Below are 20,388 nucleotides of genomic sequence, written 5' to 3' on the forward strand. Positions count from 1 at the left end.
CTGCTATATACACGGGTACCAGTACAGAGTAATGATAACTCTGCTATATACACGGGTACCAGTACCGAGTAATGATAACTCTGCTATATACACGGGGTACCGGTACTGAGTCCATGTGTAATGATAACTCTGCTATATACACGGGGTACCAGTACCGAGTCAATGAGTAATGATAACTCTGCTATATACACGGGGTACCAGTACCGAGTCAATGAGTAATGATAACTCTGCTATATACACGGGGTACCAGTACCGAGTCACTGAGTAATGATAACTCTGCTATATACACGGGGTACCAGTACAGAGTAATGATAACTCTGCTATATACACAGGGTACCAGCACAGAGTAATGATAACTCTGCTATATACACGGGGTACCAGTACAGAGTAATGATAACTCTGCTATATACACGGGGTACCAGTACCGAGTCACTGAGTAATGATAACTCTGCTATATACACGGGGTACCAGTACTGAGTAATGATAACTCTGCTATATACACGGGGTACCAGTACCGAGTCACTGAGTAATGATAACTCTGCTATATACACGGGGTACCGGTACTGAGTCCATGTGTAATGATAACTCTGCTATATACACGGGGTACCAGTACCGAGTCAATGAGTAATGATAACTCTGCTATATACACGGGGTACCAGTACCGAGTAATGATAACTCTGCTATATACACGGGGTACCGGTACTGAGTCCATGTGTAATGATAACTCTGCTATATACACGGGGTACCAGTACAGAGTAATGATAACTCTGCTATATACACGGGGTACCAGTACCGAGTCAATGAGTAATGATAACTCTGCTATATACACGGGGTACCAGTACCGAGTCACTGAGTAATGATAACTCTGCTATATACACGGGGTACCAGTACAGAGTAATGATAACTCTGCTATATACACGGGGTACCAGTACCGAGTAATGATAACTCTGCTATATACACGGGGTACCAGTACAGAGTAATGATAACTCTGCTATATACACGGGGTACCAGTACCGAGTAATGATAACTCTGCTATATACACGGGGTACCAGTACCGAGTAATGATAACTCTGCTATATACACGGGGTACCAGTACAGAGTAATGATAACTCTGCTATATACACGGGGTACCAGTACCGAGTAATGATAACTCTGCTATATACACGGGTACCGGTACTGAGTCCATGTGTAATGATAACTCTGCTATATACACGGGTACCAGTACCGAGTCAATGAGTAATGATAACTCTGCTATATACACGGGGTACCAGTACCGAGTCAATGAGTAATGATAACTCTGCTATATACACGGGTACCAGTACCGAGTCACTGAGTAATGATAACTCTGCTATATACACGGGGTACCAGTACAGAGTAATGATAACTCTGCTATATACACGGGGTACCAGTACAGAGTAATGATAACTCTGCTATATACACGGGGTATCAGTACAGAGTAATGATAACTCTGCTATATACACGGGGTACCAGTACCGAGTCACTGAGTAATGATAACTCTGCTATATACACGGGTACCAGTACAGAGTAATGATAACTCTGCTATATACACGGGTACCAGTACCGAGTAATGATAACTCTGCTATATACACGGGGTACCAGTACAGAGTAATGATAACTCTGCTATATACACGGGGTACCAGTACCGAGTAATGATAACTCTGCTATATACACAGGGTACCAGTACCGAGTAATGATAACTCTGCTATATACACGGGTACCAGTACAGAGTAATGATAACTCTGCTATATACACGGGGTACCAGTACCGAGTAATGATAACTCTGCTATATACACGGGTACCGGTACTGAGTCCATGTGTAATGATAACTCTGCTATATACACGGGGTACCAGTACCGAGTCAATGAGTAATGATAACTCTGCTATATACACGGGGTACCAGTACCGAGTCAATGAGTAATGATAACTCTGCTATATACACGGGGTACCAGTACCGAGTCACTGAGTAATGATAACTCTGCTATATACACGGGTACCAGTACAGAGTAATGATAACTCTGCTATATACACGGGGTACCAGTACAGAGTAATGATAACTCTGCTATATACACGGGGTATCAGTACAGAGTAATGATAACTCTGCTATATACACGGGGTACCAGTACCGAGTCACTGAGTAATGATAACTCTGCTATATACACGGGGTACCAGTACAGAGTAATGATAACTCTGCTATATACACGGGTACCAGTACCGAGTCACTGAGTAATGATAACTCTGCTATATACACGGGGTACCGGTACTGAGTCCATGTGTAATGATAACTCTGCTATATAAACGGGGTACCAGTACCGAGTCAATGAGTAATGATAACTCTGCTATATACACGGGTACCAGTACCGAGTAATGATAACTCTGCTATATACACGGGGTACCGGTACTGAGTCCATGTGTAATGATAACTCTGCTATATACACGGGGTACCAGTACAGAGTAATGATAACTCTGCTATATACACGGGGTACCAGTACCGAGTCAATGAGTAATGATAACTCTGCTATATACACGGGGTACCAGTACCGAGTCACTGAGTAATGATAACTCTGCTATATACACGGGGTACCAGTACAGAGTAATGATAACTCTGCTATATACACGGGGTACCAGTACAGAGTAATGATAACTCTGCTATATACACGGGGTACCAGTACAGAGTAATGATAACTCTGCTATATACACGGGGTACCAGTACCGAGTAATGATAACTCTGCTATATACACGGGGTACCAGTACCGAGTCAATGAGTAATGATAACTCTGCTATATACACGGGGTACCAGTACCGAGTAATGATAACTCTGCTATATACACGGGGTACCGGTACTGAGTCCATGTGTAATGATAACTCTGCTATATACACGGGGTACCAGTACAGAGTAATGATAACTCTGCTATATACACGGGGTACCAGTACCGAGTCACTGAGTAATGATAACTCTGCTATATACACGGGTACCAGTACAGAGTAATGATAACTCTGCTATATACACGGGGTACCAGTACAGAGTAATGATAACTCTGCTATATACACGGGGTACCAGTGCAGAGTAATGATAACTCTGCTATATACACGGGGTACCAGTACCGAGTCACTGAGTAATGATAACTCTGCTATATACACGGGGTACCGGTACTGAGTCCATGTGTAATGATAACTCTGCTATATAAACGGGGTACCAGTACCGAGTAATGATAACTCTGCTATATACACGGGTACCAGTACAGAGTAATGATAACTCTGCTATATACACGGGTACCAGTACAGAGTAATGATAACTCTGCTATATACACGGGTACCAGTACTGAGTAATGATAACTCTGCTATATACACGGGGTACCAGTACCGAGTCAATGAGTAATGATAACTCTGCTATATACACGGGGTACCAGTACCGAGTCAATGAGTAATGATAACTCTGCTATATACACGGGGTACCAGTACAGAGTCAATGAGTAATGATAACTCTGCTATATACACGGGGTACCAGTACAGAGTAATGATAACTCTGCTATATACACGGGGTACCAGTACCGAGTCACTGAGTAATGATAACTCTGCTATATACACGGGTACCAGTACAGAGTAATGATAACTCTGCTATATACACGGGTACCAGTACAGAGTAATGATAACTCTGCTATATACACGGGGTACCAGTGCAGAGTAATGATAACTCTGCTATATACACGGGTACCAGTACCGAGTCACTGAGTAATGATAACTCTGCTATATACACGGGTACCGGTACTGAGTCCATGTGTAATGATAACTCTGCTATATAAACGGGTACCAGTACCGAGTCAATGAGTAATGATAACTCTGCTATATACACGGGGTACCAGTACCGAGTAATGATAACTCTGCTATATACACGGGGTACCGGTACTGAGTCCATGTGTAATGATAACTCTGCTATATACACGGGGTACCAGTACCGAGTCAATGAGTAATGATAACTCTGCTATATACACGGGGTACCAGTACCGAGTCAATGAGTAATGATAACTCTGCTATATACACGGGGTACCAGTACCGAGTCAATGAGTAATGATAACTCTGCTATATACACGGGGTACCAGTACCGAGTCACTGAGTAATGATAACTCTGCTATATACACGGGTACCAGTACAGAGTAATGATAACTCTGCTATATACACGGGTACCAGTACAGAGTAATGATAACTCTGCTATATACACGGGGTACCAGTACCGAGTCACTGAGTAATGATAACTCTGCTATATACACGGGGTACCAGTACTGAGTAATGATAACTCTGCTATATACACGGGGTACCAGTACCGAGTCAATGAGTAATGATAACTCTGCTATATACACGGAGTACCAGTACCGAGTCAATGAGTAATGATAACTCTGCTATATACACGGGGTACCAGTACAGAGTCAATGAGTAATGATAACTCTGCTATATACACGGGGTACCAGTACAGAGTAGTGATAACTCTGCTATATACACGGGTACCAGTACAGAGTAATGATAACTCTGCTATATACACGGGTACCAGTACCGAGTCACTGAGTAATGATAACTCTGCTATATACACGGGTACCAGTACTGAGTAATGATAACTCTGCTATATACACGGGGTACCAGTACCGAGTCAATGAGTAATGATAACTCTGCTATATACACGGGGTACCAGTACCAAGTCAATGAGTAATGATAACTCTGCTATATACACGGGTACCAGTACAGAGTAATGATAACTCTGCTATATACACGGGTACCAGTACCGAGTAATGATAACTCTGCTATATACACGGGTACCAGTACAGAGTAATGATAACTCTGCTATATACACGGGGTACCAGTACCGAGTAATGATAACTCTGCTATATACACAGGGTACCAGTACCGAGTAATGATAACTCTGCTATATACACGGGTACCAGTACAGAGTAATGATAACTCTGCTATATACACGGGGTACCAGTACAGAGTAATGATAACTCTGCTATATACACGGGTACCGGTACTGAGTCCATGTGTAATGATAACTCTGCTATATACACGGGGTACCAGTACCGAGTCAATGAGTAATGATAACTCTGCTATATACACGGGGTACCAGTACCGAGTCAATGAGTAATGATAACTCTGCTATATACACGGGGTACCAGTACCGAGTCACTGAGTAATGATAACTCTGCTATATACACGGGGTACCAGTACAGAGTAATGATAACTCTGCTATATACACGGGGTACCAGTACCGAGTAATGATAACTCTGCTATATACACGGGGTACCAGTACAGAGTAATGATAACTCTGCTATATACACGGGTACCAGTACCGAGTAATGATAACTCTGCTATATACACGGGGTACCAGTACAGAGTAATGATAACTCTGCTATATACGGGGTACCAGTACCGAGTAATGATAACTCTGCTATATACACGGGTACCGGTACTGAGTCCATGTGTAATGATAACTCTGCTATATACACGGGGTACCAGTACCGAGTCAATGAGTAATGATAACTCTGCTATATACACGGGGTACCAGTACCGAGTCAATGAGTAATGATAACTCTGCTATATACACGGGGTACCAGTACCGAGTCACTGAGTAATGATAACTCTGCTATATACACGGGGTACCAGTACAGAGTAATGATAACTCTGCTATATACACGGGTACCAGTACAGAGTAATGATAACTCTGCTATATACACGGGTATCAGTACAGAGTAATGATAACTCTGCTATATACACGGGTACCAGTACCGAGTCACTGAGTAATGATAACTCTGCTATATACACGGGTACCAGTACAGAGTAATGATAACTCTGCTATATACACGGGGTACCAGTACCGAGTCACTGAGTAATGATAACTCTGCTATATACACGGGGTACCGGTACTGAGTCCATGTGTAATGATAACTCTGCTATATAAACGGGTACCAGTACCGAGTCAATGAGTAATGATAACTCTGCTATATACACGGGGTACCGGTACCGAGTAATGATAACTCTGCTATATACACGGGGTACCGGTACTGAGTCCATGTGTAATGATAACTCTGCTATATACACGGGTACCAGTACCGAGTCAATGAGTAATGATAACTCTGCTATATACACGGGTACCAGTACCGAGTCAATGAGTAATGATAACTCTGCTATATACACGGGGTACCAGTACCGAGTCAATGAGTAATGATAACTCTGCTATATACACGGGGTACCAGTACCGAGTCACTGAGTAATGATAACTCTGCTATATACACGGGTACCAGTACAGAGTAATGATAACTCTGCTATATACACGGGGTACCAGTACAGAGTAATGATAACTCTGCTATATACACGGGGTACCAGTACAGAGTAATGATAACTCTGCTATATACACGGGGTACCAGTACTGAGTAATGATAACTCTGCTATATACACGGGGTACCAGTACCGAGTCAATGAGTAATGATAACTCTGCTATATACACGGGGTACCAGTACAGAGTCAATGAGTAATGATAACTCTGCTATATACACGGGTACCAGTACAGAGTAATGATAACTCTGCTATATACACGGGGTACCAGTACCGAGTCACTGAGTAATGATAACTCTGCTATATACACGGGGTACCAGTACAGAGTAATGATAACTCTGCTATATACACGGGTACCAGTACAGAGTAATGATAACTCTGCTATATACACGGGGTACCAGTACCGAGTAATGATAACTCTGCTATATACACGGGGTACCAGTACCGAGTCACTGAGTAATGATAACTCTGCTATATACACGGGTACCGGTACTGAGTCCATGTGTAATGATAACTCTGCTATATAAACGGGGTACCAGTACCGAGTCAATGAGTAATGATAACTCTGCTATATACACGGGGTACCAGTACCGAGTAATGATAACTCTGCTATATACACGGGGTACCGGTACTGAGTCCATGTGTAATGATAACTCTGCTATATACACGGGGTACCAGTACCGAGTCAATGAGTAATGATAACTCTGCTATATACACGGGGTACCAGTACCGAGTCAATGAGTAATGATAACTCTGCTATATACACGGGTACCAGTACCGAGTCAATGAGTAATGATAACTCTGCTATATACACGGGGTACCAGTACCGAGTCACTGAGTAATGATAACTCTGCTATATACACGGGGTACCAGTACAGAGTAATGATAACTCTGCTATATACACGGGGTACCAGTACAGAGTAATGATAACTCTGCTATATACACGGGGTACCAGTACCGAGTCACTGAGTAATGATAACTCTGCTATATACACGGGGTACCAGTACTGAGTAATGATAACTCTGCTATATACACGGGGTACCAGTACCGAGTCAATGAGTAATGATAACTCTGCTATATACACGGGTACCAGTACCGAGTCAATGAGTAATGATAACTCTGCTATATACACGGGGTACCAGTACAGAGTCAATGAGTAATGATAACTCTGCTATATACACGGGGTACCAGTACAGAGTCAATGAGTAATGATAACTCTGCTATATACACGGGTACCAGTACAGAGTAATGATAACTCTGCTATATACACGGGTACCAGTACAGAGTAATGATAACTCTGCTATATACACGGGGTACCAGTACAGAGTAATGATAACTCTGCTATATACACGGGGTACCAGTACCGAGTAATGATAACTCTGCTATATACACGGGGTACCAGTACTCTGCTATATACACGGGGTACCTGTACCGAGTCCATGAGTAATGATAACTCTGCTATATACACAGGGTACCAGTACAGAGTAATGATAACTCTGCTATATACACGGGGTACCAGTACAGAGTAATGATAACTCTGCTATATACACGGGGTACCAGTACAGAGTAATGATAACTCTGCTATATACACGGGGTACCAGTACTGAGTAATGATAACTCTGCTATATACACGGGGTACCAGTACAGAGTAATGATAACTCTGCTATATACACGGGGTACCAGTACTGAGTAATGATAACTCTGCTATATACACGGGGTACCAGTACAGAGTAATGATAACTCTGCTATATACACGGGGTACCAGTACAGAGTAATGATAACTCTGCTATATACACGGGGTACCAGTACAGAGTAATGATAACTCTGCTATATACACGGGGTACCAGTACTGAGTCCATGTGCCGGGGTACGAGGTCATTCAGGTTGATATGTACAAATAACTATGAATAAAGTGCCAGATAATCACCAGCAGTAGTAGCGTAAGTGATGAGGAAAAGAAAGTTAGTGTAAAAGGTTCAATGCAGATAGTTAAATAACTAACTAACCAATAGCTACCCTGCTTAACTATGTTATTTAGCAGTCTTGTGGCTTGGGGGTAGAAGCTGTTCAGGGTCCTGTTGGTTCCAGACTTGGGGCAGTGCTACCGCTTGCCACGTGATAGCAGAGATAACAGACTATTGCTTGGGTGGCTGGGAGTCTTTGACAATTTTTTAGGGCTTTCCTCTGACATCGCCTGATATAGAGGTCCTGGATGGCACTGAGCTCGGCCCGAGTGATGTACCGGGCCGCACTCACTACCCTCTGTAGTGCCTTGCGGTCGGAAGCCAAGCCATGCTGTGGGGATGTTTTTCATCGTCAGGGCCTGGGAAACTGGTCGGAATTGAAGGAATGATGGATAGTGCTAAATACTAATATAATTCAAGTGGTAGGCATGTTGTGTATATCAAATGTTGTGTAAATCAAATGATACCAATCCCCCAAAAATCCATTTTAATTCCAGGCTGTGAGGCAACAAAATAGGAAAATTCTTTCACAAGCCTCTGTATTTCCGCAATAGATGGGTAAACTAGGGAGTTGTTCCTAGCCAATAGATGGGTAAACTAGGGAGTTGTTCCTAGCCAATAGATGGGTAAACTAGGGAGTTGTTCCTAGCCAATAGATGGGTAAACTAGGGAGTTGTTCCTAGCCAATAGATGGGTAAACTAGGGAGTTGTTTCTAGCCAATAGATGGGTAAACTAGGGAGTTGTTCCTAGCCAATAGATGGGTAAACTAGGGAGTTGTTCCTAGCCAATAGATGGGTAAACTAGGAGGAGTTGTTCCTAGCCAATAGATGGGTAAACTAGGGAGTTGTTCCTAGCCAATAGATGGGTAAACTAGGGAGTTGTTCCTAGCCAATAGATGGGTAAACTAGGGAGTTGTTCCTAGCCAATAGATGGGTAAACTAGGGAGTTGTTCCTAGCCAATAGATGGGTAAACTAGGGAGTTGTTCCCAGCCAATAGATGGGTAAACTAGGGGAGTTGTTTCTAGCCAATAGATGGGTAAACTAGGGGAGTTGTTCCTAGCCAATAGATGGGTAAACTAGGGAGTTGTTCCTAGCCAATAGATGGGTAAACTAGGGAGTTGTTCCTAGCCAATAGATGGGTAAACTAGGGAGTTGTTCCTAGCCAATAGATGGGTAAACTAGGGAGTTGTTCCTAGCCAATAGATGGGTAAACTAGGGAGTTGTTCCTAGCCAATAGATGGGTAAACTAGGGAGTTGTTCCTAGCCAATAGATGGGTAAACTAGGGAGTTGTTCCTAGCCAATAGATGGGTAAACTAGGGGAGTTGTTCCTAGCCAATAGATGGGTAAACTAGGGGAGTTGTTCCTAGCCAATAGATGGGTAAACTAGGGAGTTGTTCCTAGCCAATAGATGGGTAAACTAGGGAGTTGTTCCTAGCCAATAGATGGGTAAACTAGGGAGTTGTTCCTAGCCAATAGATGGGTAAACTAGGGAGTTGTTCCTAGCCAATAGATGGGTAAACTAGGGAGTTGTTCCTAGCCAATAGATGGGTAAACTAGGGAGTTGTTCCTAGCCAATAGATGGGTAAACTAGGGAGTTGTTCCTAGCCAATAGATGGGTAAACTAGGGAGTTGTTCCTAGCCAATAGATGGGTAAACTAGGGAGTTGTTCCTAGCCAATAGATGGGTAAACTAGGGAGTTGTTCCTAGCCAATAGATGGGTAAACTAGGGAGTTGTTCCTAGCCAATAGATGGGTAAAAACTGGGGGAGTTGTTCCTAGCCAATAGATGGGTAAACTAGGGAGTTGTTCCTAGCCAATAGATGGGTAAACTAGGGAGTTGTTCCTAGCCAATAGATGGGTAAACTAGGGGAGTTGTTCCTAGCCAATAGATGGGTAAACTAGGGAGTTGTTCCTAGCCAATAGATGGGTAAACTAGGGGAGTTGTTCCTAGCAATAGATGGGTAAATAGATGGGTAAACTAGGGAGTTGTTCCTAGCCAATAGATGGGTAAACTAGGGAGTTGTTCCTAGCCAATAGATGGGTAAACTAGGGAGTTGTTCCTAGCCAATAGATGGGTAAACTAGGGAGTTGTTCCTAGCCAATAGATGGGTAAACTAGGGAGTTGTTCCTAGCCAATAGATGGGTAAACTAGGGAGTTGTTCCTAGCCAATAGATGGGTAAACTAGGGAGTTGTTCCTAGCCAATAGATGGGTAAACTAGGGAGTTGTTCCTAGCCAATAGATGGGTAAACTAGGGAGTTGTTCCTAGCCAATAGATGGGTAAACTAGGGAGTTGTTCCTAGCCAATAGATGGGTAAACTAGGGAGTTGTTCCTAGCCAATAGATGGGTAAACTAGGGAGTTGTTCCTAGCCAATAGATGGGTAAACTAGGGAGTTGTTCCTAGCCAATAGATGGGTAAACTAGGGAGTTGTTCCTAGCCAATAGATGGGTAAAAACTAGTTGTTCCTAGCCAATAGATGGGTAAACTAGGGAGTTGTTCCTAGCCAATAGATGGGTAAACTAGGGAGTTGTTCCTAGCCAATAGATGGGTAAACTAGGGAGTTGTTCCTAGCCAATAGATGGGTAAACTAGGAGTTGTTCCTAGCCAATAGATGGGTAAACTAGGGGAGTTGTTCCTAGCCAATAGATGGGTAAACTAGGGAGTTGTTCCTAGCCAATAGATGGGTAAACTAGGGAGTTGTTCCTAGCCAATAGATGGGTAAACTAGGGAGTTGTTCCTAGCCAATAGATGGGTAAACTAGGGAGTTGTTCCTAGCCAATAGATGGGTAAACTAGGGAGTTGTTCCTAGCCAATAGATGGGTAAACTAGGGAGTTGTTCCTAGCCAATAGATGGGTAAACTAGGGAGTTGTTCCTAGCCAATAGATGGGTAAACTAGGGGAGTTGTTCCTAGCCAATAGATGGGTAAACTAGGGAGTTGTTCCTAGCCAATAGATGGATAAACTAGGGAGTTGTTCCTAGCCAATAGATGGGTAAAGTAGGGAGTTGTTCCTAGCCAGTAGATGGATAAACTATGGAGTTGTTCCTAGCCAATAGATGGGTAAACTAGGGAGTTGTTCCTAGCCAATAGATGGCTAAACTAGGGAGTTGTTCCTAGCCAATAGATGGGTAAACTAGGGGAGTTGTTCCTAGCCAATAGATGGATAAACTAGGGAGTTGTTCCTAGCCAATAGATGGGTAAACTAGGGAGTTGTTCCTAGCCAATAGATGGATAAACTAGGGAGTTGTTCCTAGCCAATAGATGGGTAAACTAGGGAGTTGTTTCTAGCCAATAGATGGGTAAACTAGGGAGTTGTTCCTAGCCAATAGATGGGTAAACGAGGGAGTTGTTCCTAGCCAATAGATGGATAAACTAGGGAGTTGTTCCTAGCCAATAGATGGGTAAACTAGGGAGTTGTTTCTAGCCAATAGATGGATAAACTAGGGAGTTGTTCCTAGCCAATAGATGGGTAAACTAGGGAGTTGTTTCTAGCCAATAGATGGGTAAACTAGGGAGTTGTTCCTAGCCAATAGATGGGTAAACGAGGGAGTTGTTCCTAGCCAATAGATGGGTAAACTAGGGAGTTGTTCCTAGCCAATAGATGGGTAAACTAGGGAGTTGTTCCTAGCCAATAGATGGGTAAACTAGGGAGTTGTTCCTAGCCAATAGATGGGTAAACTAGGGAGTTGTTCCTAGCCAATAGATGGGTAAACTAGGGGAGTTGTTCCTAGCCAATAGATGGGTAAACTAGGGAGTTGTTCCTAGCCAATAGATGGATAAACTAGGGAGTTTTTCCTAGCCACCGTGCTTCTACACCTGCATTGCTTGCTGTTTGGGGTTTTATGCTGGGTTTCTGTACAGCACTTTGAGATATCAGCTGATGTGAGAAGGTCTTTATAAATACATTAGATTTGATTAAACACTCACACAATGGGGTGGAAATGGCATTTACCCTTAACTATGCCACTGTCCTCCTCTTCCTCCCCCTCTTCATCTCTTACTTCTCCTCTTGTTCCTCCTCCTCCTTTTCCCCTTCCTCCTGTTGTTCCCCCACCCCTCCTCCTCCTCCTCCTCCTCCTCCTCTTCCTCCTTTCCCCCTCCTCATCTCTTACTTCTCCTCTTGTTCCTCATCCTCCTTTCCCCCTTCCTCCTCTTCCTTTCCTCCTCCTCCTTTTCCCCTTCCCCTTCCTCCTGTTGTTCCCCCACCCCTCCTCCTCCTCCTCCTCCTCCTCCTCCTCCTTTCCCCTTCCTCCTCTTCCTTTCCCCTCCTCCTCCTTTTCCCCTTCCCCTTCCTCCTGTTGTTCCCCCACCCCTCCTCCTCCTCCTCCTCCTCCTCCTCCTCCTCATCTCTTACTTCTCCTCCTCCTCCTCCTCATCTCTTACTTCTCCTCTTGTTCCTCCTCCTCCTTTTCCCCTTCCTCCTGTTGTTCCCCCACCCCTCCTCCTCCTCCTCCTCCCTCCTCCTCCTCCTCCTCCTCCTCCTCCTCCTCCTCCTCCTTTCCCCCTCCTCATCTCTTACTTCTCCTCTTGTTCCTCCTCCTCCTTTTCCCCTTCCCCTTCCTCCTGTTGTTCCCCCACCCCTCCTCCTCCTCCTCCTCCTTTCCCCCTCCTCTTCCTCCTGTTGTTCCCCCACCCCTCCTCCTCCTCCTCCTCCTCTTCCTCCTTTCCCCCTCCTCATCTCTTACTTCTCCTCTTGTTCCTCCTCCTCCTTTTCCCCTTCCCCTTCCTCCTGTTGTTCCCCCACCCCTCCTCCTCCTCCTCTTTTCCCCCTCCTCATCTCTTACTTCTCCTCTTGTTCCTCCTCCTCCTTTTCCCCTTCCCCTTCCTCCTGTTGTTCCCCCACCCCTCCTCCTCCTCCTCCTCCTCCTTTCCCCCTCCTCTTCCTCCTGTTGTTCCCCCACCCCTCCTCCTCCTCCTCCTCCTCCTCTTCCTCCTTTCCCCCTCCTCATCTCTTACTTCTCCTCTTGTTCCTCCTCCTCCTTTTCCCCTTCCCCTTCCTCCTGTTGTTCCCCCCCCCCTCCTCCTCCTCCTCCTCCTTTCCCCCTCCTCTTCCTCCTGTTGTTCCCCCACCCCTCCTCCTCCTCCTCTTCCTCCTTTCCCCCTCCTCATCTCTTACTTCTCCTCTTGTTCCTCCTCCTCCTTTTCCCCTTCCCCTTCCTCCTGTTGTTCCCCCACCCCTCCTCCTCCTCCTCCTCCTTTCCCCCTCCTCTTCCTCCTGTTGTTCCCCCACCCCTCCTCCTCCTCCTCCTCCTCCTCCTCTTCTTCCTTTCCCCCTCCTCATCTCTTACTTCTCCTCTTGTTCCTCCTCCTCCTTTTCCCCTTCCCCTTCCTCCTGTTGTTCCCCCACCCCTCCCCCTCCTCCTCTTCCTTTCCTCCTCCTCTTTTTTCCAGGTCACCTACAGCTTGGGTCCTCCACTTAACCAGATCCAGGAGAACAGACCAGACCGCACCTCAGCCGGTTCCTCATTTGGTATTACTGGTACCAGTACTGGTTCAACGAGTTCTTCTGGTACCGGACCAGTGTTTTCCATTGACAGTAAAACGGGCTGGATCACAACCCTGTCGGTTCTGGACCATGAGGCTGGACCCAGCTACACCTTCGTGGTGGTGTCTTCAGACCTGGGGGAGCTGCTACAGCTATCCTCTACCACTGTTGTCACGGTGAGGGCAGGGGGATGTGTGTGTGTGTGGGTGGGGGGGTGTCTGTCGTCACGGTGAGGGCAGGGGGGATGTGTGTGTGTGGGGGGGGGGGGGTCAGTGTGTACGGGGGTTTTAGTGTCTGTGTGTAGGGGGGGTAATAGTGTCTGTTTGTAGGGGGATATTAGTGTCTGTTTGTGGGGGGGTATTAGTGTCTGTGTCAACAGTCTAAACCAACCCTGTCTGTTTTTCCACATGTAGCCCCCTAATCGTTTTGTTACTAAACAACCAAACTGTCTATAGCAGAACTACAATGGTCAAATACTTAAATACATTTCCAGAAATTCTGATAATTTTCTTGCCTTTTGCAAAACTTTAAATACAAATGTCATCAGTGAATAACAAATTCAATTTACTTATTTTTTCCCACAGAATATTAACACATTGTTTTCATCAGAAGATATTGTGTTCAGTTTTTCCAGCAATCAGTAAAAAACAGTGCACTAAAGTCTAAACCATCAGTATCAAGCACAATATAAGAGACGATCTAGGCAATGGGGACGATCACATTTTAATGATTTTTTACAATATTGAGGAGATGCAGAGAATGAAGTTCTGTTACTTCTAAAGTGTCTTTGGGTTACGTTGTGACCTTCCATTATAAAGCGTTGCTTTGGTGTGGATTAAGGCCTATGCATTCCTACCAGTTGTGTTCCTCCAATGGTGTGGATTAAGGCCTATGCATTCCTACCAGTTGTGTTCCCCAATGGTGTGGATTAAGGCCTATGCATTCCTACCAGTTGTGTTCCCCAATGGTGTGGATTAAGGCCTATGCATTCCTACCAGTTGTGTTCCTCCAATGGTGTGGATTAAGACCTATGCATTCCTACCAGTTGTGTTCTCCAATGGTGTGGATTAAGGCCTATGCATTCCTATCAGTTGTGTTCCTCCAATGGTGTGGATTAAGGCCTATGCATTCCTACCAGTGGTGTTCCCCAATGGTGTGGATTAAGGCCTATGCATTCCTATCAGTTGTGTTCCCCAATGGTGTGGATTAAGGCCTATGCATTCCTATCAGTTGTGTTCTCCAATGGTGTGGATTAAGGCCTATGCATTCCTACCAGTTGTGTTCCTCCAATGGTGTGGATTAAGACCTATGCATTCCTATCAGTTGTGTTCCCCAATGGTGTGGATTAAGGCCTATGCATTCCTACCAGTTGTGTTCTCCAATGGTGTGGATTAAGACCTATGCATTCCTACCAGTTGTGTTCTCCAATGGTGTGGATTAAGACCTATGCATTCCTACCAGTTGTGTTCCCCAATGGTGTGGATTAAGACCTATGCATTCCTACCAGTTGTGTTCTCCAATGGTGTGGATTAAGGCCTATGCATTCCTACCAGTTGTGTTCCTCAATGGTGTGGATTAAGGCCTATGCATTCCTACCAGTTGTGTTCTCCAATGGTGTGGATTAAGGCCTATGCATTCCTACCAGTTGTGTTCTCCAATGGTGTGGATTAAGACCTATGCATTCCTACCAGTTGTGTTCTCCAATGGTGTGGATTAAGGCCTATGCATTCCTATCAGTGGTGTTCCTCAATGGTGTGGATTAAGGCCTATGCATTCCTACCAGTTGTGTTCCCCAATGGTGTGGATTAAGGCCTATGCATTCCTATCAGTTGTGTTCTCCAATGGTGTGGATTAAGGCCTATGCATTCCTATCAGTTGTGTTCTCCAATGGTGTGGATTAAGGCCTATGCATTCCTATCAGTTGTGTTCTCCAATGGTGTGGATTAAGACCTATGCATTCCTATCAGTTGTGTTCCTCCAATGGTGTGGATTAAGGCCTATGCATTCCTATCAGTTGTGTTCCTCCAATGGTGTGGATTAAGGCCTATGCATTCCTACCAGTTGTGTTCTCCAATGGTGTGGATTAAGGCCTATGCATTCCTATCAGTTGTGTTCCCCAATGGTGTGGATTAAGGCCTATGCATTCCTATCAGTTGTGTTCTCCAATGGTGTGGATTAAGGCCTATGCATTCCTATCAGTTGTGTTCTCCAATGGTGTGGATTAAGGCCTATGCATTCCTATCAGTTGTGTTCTCCAATGGTGTGGATTAAGGCCTATGCATTCCTATCAGTTGTGTTCTCCAATGGTGTGGATTAAGGCCTATGCATTCCTATCAGTTGTGTTCTCCAATGGTGTGGATTAAGACCTATGCATTCCTACCAGTTGTGTTCTCCAATGGTGTGGATTAAGGCCTATGCATTCCTACCAGTTGTGTTCTCCAATGGTGTGGATTAAGACCTATGCATTCCTACCAGTTGTGTTCTCCAATGGTGTGGATTAAGACCTATGCATTCCTACCAGTTGTGTTCTCCAATGGTGTGGATTAAGGCCTATGCATTCCTATCAGTTGTGTTCTCCAATGGTGTGGATTAAGACCTATGCATTCCTACCAGTTGTGTTCTCCAATGGTGTGGATTAAGGCCTATGCATTCCTACCAGTTGTGTTCCTCAATGGTGTGGATTAAGGCCTATGCATTCCTACCAGTTGTGTTCTCCAATGGTGTGGATTAAGGCCTATGCATTCCTACCAGTTGTGTTCTCCAATGGTGTGGATTAAGGCCTATGCATTCCTACCAGTTGTGTTCCTCCAATGGTGTGGATTAAGGCCTATGCATTCCTACCAGTTGTGTTCTCCAATGGTGTGGATTAAGGCCTATGCATTCCTACCAGTTGTGTTCCTCCAATGGTGTGGATTAAGGCCTATGCATTCCTACCAGTTGTGTTCTCCAATGGTGTGGATTAAGGCCTATGCATTCCTACCAGTTGTGTTCTCCAATGGTGTGGATTAAGGCCTATGCATTCCTACCAGTTGTGTTCTCCAATGGTGTGGATTAAGGCCTATGCATTCCTACCAGTTGTGTTCTCCAATGGTGTGGATTAAGGCCTATGCATTCCTACCAGTTGTGTTCCTCCAATGGTGTGGATTAAGGCCTATGCATTCCTATCAGTTGTGTTCCTCCAATGGTGTGGATTAAGGCCTATGCATTCCTATCAGTTGTGTTCCTCCAATGGTGTGGATTAAGACCTATGCATTCCTACCAGTTGTGTTCCTCCAATGGTGTGGATTAAGGCCTATGCATTCCTATCAGTTGTGTTCCCCAATGGTGTGGATTAAGGCCTATGCATTCCTACCAATGTATTCACCTTTCCTTGTTTCTAATCATGGATTGTGCTTCTGTGTGCGTCAATGGAAAGCCGACAAAACTATGAGCCAAAACCTTTGTATTGAACACACGGAATTGCATTGTGATGATGCCGATGAATGAATCCTGCACACAATAACAAAATGTTTTTTTTTTTTTTACAATTATTTTCATCGGGAATAATATTTGATTTAATCTGTATGAGATTATTTGGTGAAATATGCATTAAAAGGAGAGTAATTATTTATTATTCTGCACCTTTTGATTATTTGTGTTTCCAATTTTGATCGTCATGATTTAGCAAATATTCATTATTGATCTACTGGGAATTTAAGACAGACTGATTTTCTGTTTCGATTTAGGCTCAAATAAATAAGCATGGTTGTGTTATCCTTTTTTGCACACATCTGTGTTCTTTTTATGAAAGTATTTGTCATTTTGACGGTATTAGATAGTTTTTTTTAGGCATTTTAATGCAGAAACTTTGTTTTGCTAAAGCCCCCAAACAAAAATTAAATCAACAACATTGTTATGAAAGATCCTTGTAAGAGATTGAGAAAAACTGTAAGTAACAGTAAGGGACGAAGCCTAACTTCCACTTCAGTCAAATTTCAACTGTGTCCCATTGATATCCGTGCATGAAGAAAACTCACATACACACTCTAGTAGTACGTCTACTTTCTCCTGTCTTCCTGTACCAGGTGTCTGTAGCAGATGTGAATGACAACCCTCCGCGATTCGAGAGAGAGTTTTACCGGGGTGCGGTCAGAGAGAGTGACCCGCCAGGAGAGGTGGTGTCTGTCCTCAGCACCAAGGACGGAGACACCACGGATAAAAACAAACTGGTCAGCTACCACATCACAGGTTAGTTAGCTAGTTCATATGTTGGTTAGTTAGTATCGAGTGCTGCTTTAGCAGTATGCGTAGGGTCATTGTCCTGCTGGAAGGTGAACCTCCGTCCCGGTCTCAAATCTCTGGAAGACTGAAACAGGTTTCCCTCAAGAATTTCCCTGTATTTAGCACCATCCATCATTCCTTCAAATCTGACCAGTTTCCCTGCCGATTAAAAACATTCCTACAGCATGGTGGTGGCAGCATCATGCTGAGGGGATGTTTCTCATCGGGATGCTGAGGTGTTGGGTTTGTGCCAGACATAGCATTTTCCTTGATGGCCAAAAGCTCAATTTTAGTCTCATCTGACTGGAGTACCTTCTCCCACATGTCTTTTGGTGAACACCAAACATATTTGCTTATTTTTTTCTTTAAGCAATGTCTTTTTTTCTGGCCAGTCTTCCGTAAAGCCCAGCTCTGTGGAGTGTACGGCTTAAAGTGGTCCTATGGACAGATACTCCAATCTCCGCTGTAGAGCTTTGCAGCTCCTCCAGGGTTATCTTTGGTCTCTTTGTTGCCTCTCTGATTAATGGCCTCCTTGCCTGGTCCGTAGGTTTTGGTGGGCGACCCTCTCTTGGCAGGTTTGTTGTGGTGCCATATTCTTTCCATATTATAATAAAGGATTTAATGGTGCTCCGTGGGATGTTCAAAGTTTCAGTTATTTTTTTAATCCCAACCCTGATCTGTACTTCTCCACAACTTTGTCCCTGACCTGTTTGGAGAGCTCTTTGGTCTTCATGGTGCCGCTTGCTTGGTGGTGTTGCAGACTCTGGGGCCTTTCAGAACAGGTGTATATATACTGAGATCATGTGATGGCCTGTCCACCAGAGCTGTTGCAAGACAATTGAATGCACAAACTATCAGAAACCGTCTCGGGGAAGCGCACTTGCGTGCTCATTGTCCTCACCAGGGTTTGACCTGACGACAGTTTGGTGTCTCACGCTGGAGAAGTTCTTCACGGATGAATTCCGGTTTCAACTGTACTGGGCAGGAGGCATTGTGTGGGCGAGCGGTTTGCTGTTGTGAATAGAGTGCCCTATGGTGGCAGTGGGTTTATCATTTGGGCAGGCATAAACTATGGACAATGAATGCAATTACATTTTACCAATGGCAAATGTGAATGCACAGTGATGCCGTGACGAGATCCTGAGGCTCATTGTCGTGCCATTCATCCTCCTCCATCACCTCATGTTTCAGCATGATAATGCACGGTCCCATGTCACTAGGATATGTACACAATTCCTGGATTGCTGAAAACGTCCCAGTTCTTCCATGGCCTGCATACTCACCAGACATGTCACCCATTGAGCATGTTTGGGATGCTCTGGATCGACGTGTATGACACTGTGTTCCAGTTCCCGCCAAAATATCCATCAACTTCGCACAGCCATTGAAGAGGAGTGGGACAACATTCCACAGACCACAATCAACAGCCTGATCAACTCTATGTGAAGGAGATGTGTTGCGCTGCTTGAGGCAAATGGTGATCACACCAGATACGGACTGGTGTTCTGATCCACACCAGATACGGACTGGTGTTCTGATCCACACCAGATACTGACTGGTGTTCTGATCCACACCAGATACGGACTGGTGTTCTGATCCACACCAGATACGGACTGGTGTTCTGATCCACACCAGATACGGACTGGTGTTCTGATCCACACCAGATACGGACTGGTGTTCTGATCCACACCAGATACTGACTGGTGTTCTGATCCACACCAGATACTGACTGGCTTTCTGATCCACACCAGATACTGACTGGTGTTCTGATCCACACCAGATACTGACTGGTGTTCTGATCCACACCAGATACTGACTGGTGTTCTGATCCACACCAGATACTGACTGGTGTTCTGATCCACACCAGATACTGACTGGTGTTCTGATCCACACCAGATACTGACTGGCTTTCTGATCCACACCAGATACTGACTGGTGTTCTGATCCACACCAGATACTGACTGGTGTTCTGATCCACACCAGATACTGACTGGCTTTCTGATCCACACCAGATACTGACTGGTGTTCTGATCCACACCAGATACTGACTGGTGTTCTGATCCACACCAGATACTGACTGGTGTTCTGATCCACACCAGATACTGACTGGTGTTCTGATCCACACCAGATACTGACTGGTGTTCTGATCCACACCAGATACTGACTGGTGTTCTGATCCACACCAGATACTGACTGGTGTTCTGATCCACACCAGATACTGACTGGTGTTCTGATCCACACCAGATACTGACTGGTGTTCTGATCCACACCAGATACTGACTGGTGTTCTGATCCACACCAGATACTGACTGGTGTTCTGATCCACACCAGATACGGACTGG

At 44.7% G+C, this 20,388-nt stretch overlaps 1 protein-coding gene across 1 annotated transcript in view; it reads left to right on the top strand.

The window, feature by feature from the left end:
• The window catches only part of LOC118383333 (protocadherin Fat 3-like), an 82,942-nt gene that overhangs the window by 11,209 nt on the left and 51,345 nt on the right, over nucleotides 1-20,388 (top strand). The window contains exons 4-5 of the mRNA XM_052505043.1: nucleotides 13,693-13,962; nucleotides 17,851-18,013. Of these exons, the coding sequence (XP_052361003.1) occupies nucleotides 13,693-13,962; nucleotides 17,851-18,013 (433 nt within the window). The remainder of the gene's footprint in view (nucleotides 1-13,692; nucleotides 13,963-17,850; nucleotides 18,014-20,388) is intronic.

The sequence above is a fragment of the Oncorhynchus keta genome, unplaced genomic scaffold, assembly GCF_023373465.1.
Source record: "Oncorhynchus keta strain PuntledgeMale-10-30-2019 unplaced genomic scaffold, Oket_V2 Un_contig_2206_pilon_pilon, whole genome shotgun sequence".
NCBI classification, from domain to species: domain Eukaryota; kingdom Metazoa; phylum Chordata; class Actinopteri; order Salmoniformes; family Salmonidae; genus Oncorhynchus; species Oncorhynchus keta.